Source organism: Etheostoma cragini, chromosome 19, assembly GCF_013103735.1.
Source record: "Etheostoma cragini isolate CJK2018 chromosome 19, CSU_Ecrag_1.0, whole genome shotgun sequence".
In the NCBI taxonomy this organism is placed as follows: Eukaryota; Metazoa; Chordata; class Actinopteri; order Perciformes; family Percidae; genus Etheostoma; species Etheostoma cragini.
Window position 1 is genome coordinate 1,527,381 of NC_048425.1, and position 2,779 is coordinate 1,530,159.

The 2,779-nt window shown below is 37.5% G+C and overlaps 1 protein-coding gene and 1 long non-coding RNA gene across 2 annotated transcripts in view; one reads left to right on the forward strand and one right to left on the reverse strand.

Moving 5' to 3' along the window:
* The first annotated feature begins 1,114 nt into the window (after positions 1-1,114).
* LOC117962043 (myosin heavy chain, fast skeletal muscle-like) overlaps positions 1,115-2,779 on the forward strand; it is a 10,344-nt gene continuing 8,679 nt past the window's right edge. Inside the window, exons 1-8 of the mRNA XM_034901083.1 lie at positions 1,115-1,321; positions 1,397-1,540; positions 1,637-1,793; positions 1,885-1,912; positions 1,998-2,094; positions 2,204-2,296; positions 2,386-2,449; positions 2,531-2,629. Coding sequence (XP_034756974.1) covers positions 1,115-1,321; positions 1,397-1,540; positions 1,637-1,793; positions 1,885-1,912; positions 1,998-2,094; positions 2,204-2,296; positions 2,386-2,449; positions 2,531-2,629 — 889 coding nt within the window. The remainder of the gene's footprint in view (positions 1,322-1,396; positions 1,541-1,636; positions 1,794-1,884; positions 1,913-1,997; positions 2,095-2,203; positions 2,297-2,385; positions 2,450-2,530; positions 2,630-2,779) is intronic.
* The window catches only part of LOC117962064, a 20,336-nt gene continuing 20,115 nt past the window's right edge, over positions 2,559-2,779 (reverse strand). The window contains exon 3 of the long non-coding RNA XR_004660561.1: positions 2,559-2,620. This is a non-coding gene — a long non-coding RNA (uncharacterized LOC117962064). The remainder of the gene's footprint in view (positions 2,621-2,779) is intronic.

The window sequence follows — 2,779 nt, forward strand, 5'->3', positions numbered from 1 at the left end:
TTTGCTTGGTAAGCACACCGGACTGAATATAAGGGGTCCATGTGGGTGCCTTAGTGTGTTGGGAGGCGACTGAAGTTCCAGCTTGTGGTGAGGTGGTCAACTGCTATGCATCGTACCATTTAGATGTATTTCTCATTTTGGAAAATAAAAGACATTATATATTTTACTAAACATTTTTTGTTATGTAAAAAAAATGAAGGAATTTGACTCTGGATAACCTTTAATCTTAAAGTAAAACACTAACTTAATATATATAATTAAAGCAAATAGGACAGTAAGAAATATAAATACTGTTAATTCAATACAATTTAGAAATTTACAAGAAAATGCCATAATATTTGGAGAGAAGGAATGTATAATGCAATAACAATATAGTCGAAATATAAGATTTGAATATAAATAAAGTGCAAGGCAGTTCAGTGCTAGAATGAATGCATGTATTCAATGCACTCTGTGCATCTTTGACGTAAGATTTTTTTTTTAACACATGTCTATAATGAGAGATGTGAGACAATATGTCAACAAAGTTCTCAATTAATTTGAGGTTGTTTCCCGCACGGACTAACCCATGATGTTTTCAATAGGATTGTGGAGTGCAACATTCTTTTCACAAGGGGAACGGATAAGGTATGTTCAACTTTTTGTTATAATATTTGTTTGTATTCCATGACCTTGAGCGTGTTGCATCCAATTAGGACAAACTCCACAATGACTAGTGTTAATTGTAACAATCCCAAGTAACAAGCCAAGTAAAGTAAATATTTTATATAACCTATTATCACAAATTGGTCTCAATGGACTTTACAATCTGTACATCGTACAAAACTATTTCCTGAGACATTAAATTTTGGTATTGACATATTATTGTTTAGTACAACACAAGGCATTTAGGCACTGTTCAATGATATAAACAGAAACCATTCTAAGACTGCTATTGTTTGACTTACTGACTTGCAATGATGCGCAGAACTCAATTTGACAGGAATATGTTAATTATTTAATTGGACTCTATAATTCTGGCCTTTCCAGTCATATGGCTAGAAGAGAGTTTTACTTAAATTACATGTGTAGATTACTCTTATTTGTAATTACTTCACAGAAGTAAACCGCCACCATGAGTACGGACGCGGAGATGGCCATTTATGGCAAAGCTGCTGTTTACCTTCGTAAGCCAGAAAGGGAGAGAATTGAGGCTCAAAGTGCCCCATTTGATGCCAAGAGTGCCTGCTATGTGGCCGATGTCAAGGAGCTGTACTTAAAGGCAAAAATCATCAAGAAAGATGGTGGCAAAGTCACTGTTGAAGTCCTGGACACTAAGGAGGTTAGTATCATGAAGTCACAGTCAACAGGGAATTCATTATGATTAGTTCTCATTGGGTCTAATGTCCTGTTGCAGGAGAGGACAGTAAAAGAAGATGACGTCTATCCAATGAACCCTCCCAAGTATGACAAGATTGAGGACATGGCCATGATGACCCATCTCAATGAAGCCTCTGTGCTGTATAACCTCAAAGAGCGTTTTGCAGCATGGATGATCTACGTAAGAAAATCTGCCAAATGAGAAAATAACTATTGTGAATTGCTAAACTTGGAGGACACATATACTTAAGTGTGAAATCTCTATGATCCCTTTCAGACCTACTCTGGGTTGTTCTGTGCCACTGTGAACCCCTACAAGTGGCTCCCAGTGTACGATTCTGAATGCGTAAGTGCCTATAGAGGCAAGAAGCGTATGGAGGCTCCACCCCACATCTTCTCTGTCTCTGACAACGCTTTTCAGTTCATGCTTACTGGTAAGTCATTACCAAAATAATGTAGAATTTATCAGTATAAAGGGGTTTTTCGTTGCAGTAAAACAGTAAATTATTTAGTTTTTATTTACAGATAGGGAGAACCAGTCTGTCTTGATCACGTAAGTTTAGTACATTTACATTTGTCGAATTTGTTTGACAGTCAAATATCTTGATCAAATTCTAAAAGTCTATGTCTATACCTAGTGGAGAATCTGGTGCTGGAAAGACTGTGAACACCAAGCGTGTCATCCAGTACTTTGCAACAATCTCAGTTGGTGGACCCAAGAGGGACGAATCAAAGGTATGTCACTGAATGATTACAATTCAGGGTTCTTCCTCCATAGAATATTTTTCCAGGGAGAAAATAAAATAAAACTTTTTCTAACTGTAATTCAAAACCTGGATTATAGGGGTCACTGGAGGATCAGATTATTGCAGCCAATCCCCTGCTGGAGGCCTATGGTAACGCCAAAACTATCAGGAATGACAACTCTTCTCGTTTTGTAAGTATGGAATAATTTCTACACATGAAAGAAGTCTTCTTACAGATTGCCAATGTGGATCGAAATTAAAAATCCTTTGTCCCAAACAGGGTAAATTCATCAGAATCCATTTCGGCACAACTGGCAAACTGGCTAGTGCTGATATTGAGACATGTAAGTAATAATAATCATATTAGATACAAACAACTGGAATTGAGAATGGGTCAGACTGTAATGTTTGAACAATATTTGTAGATCTGCTGGAGAAGTCAAGAGTGACATACCAGCTTTCTGATGAAAGAGGCTACCACATCTTCTTCCAGATGATGACCGGCCACATCCCTGCTATACTTGGTAAGAAGATTGAGATGAAGCACATTGTTTAACCTGTTTTTATCTAAAAAACACTTTCTGGCGTGTTCACCTTTTATTGATCTCCAGAAATGGCCCTCATCACAACCAACCCCTACGACTTCCCCATGTGTAGCATGGGTCAGATCACTG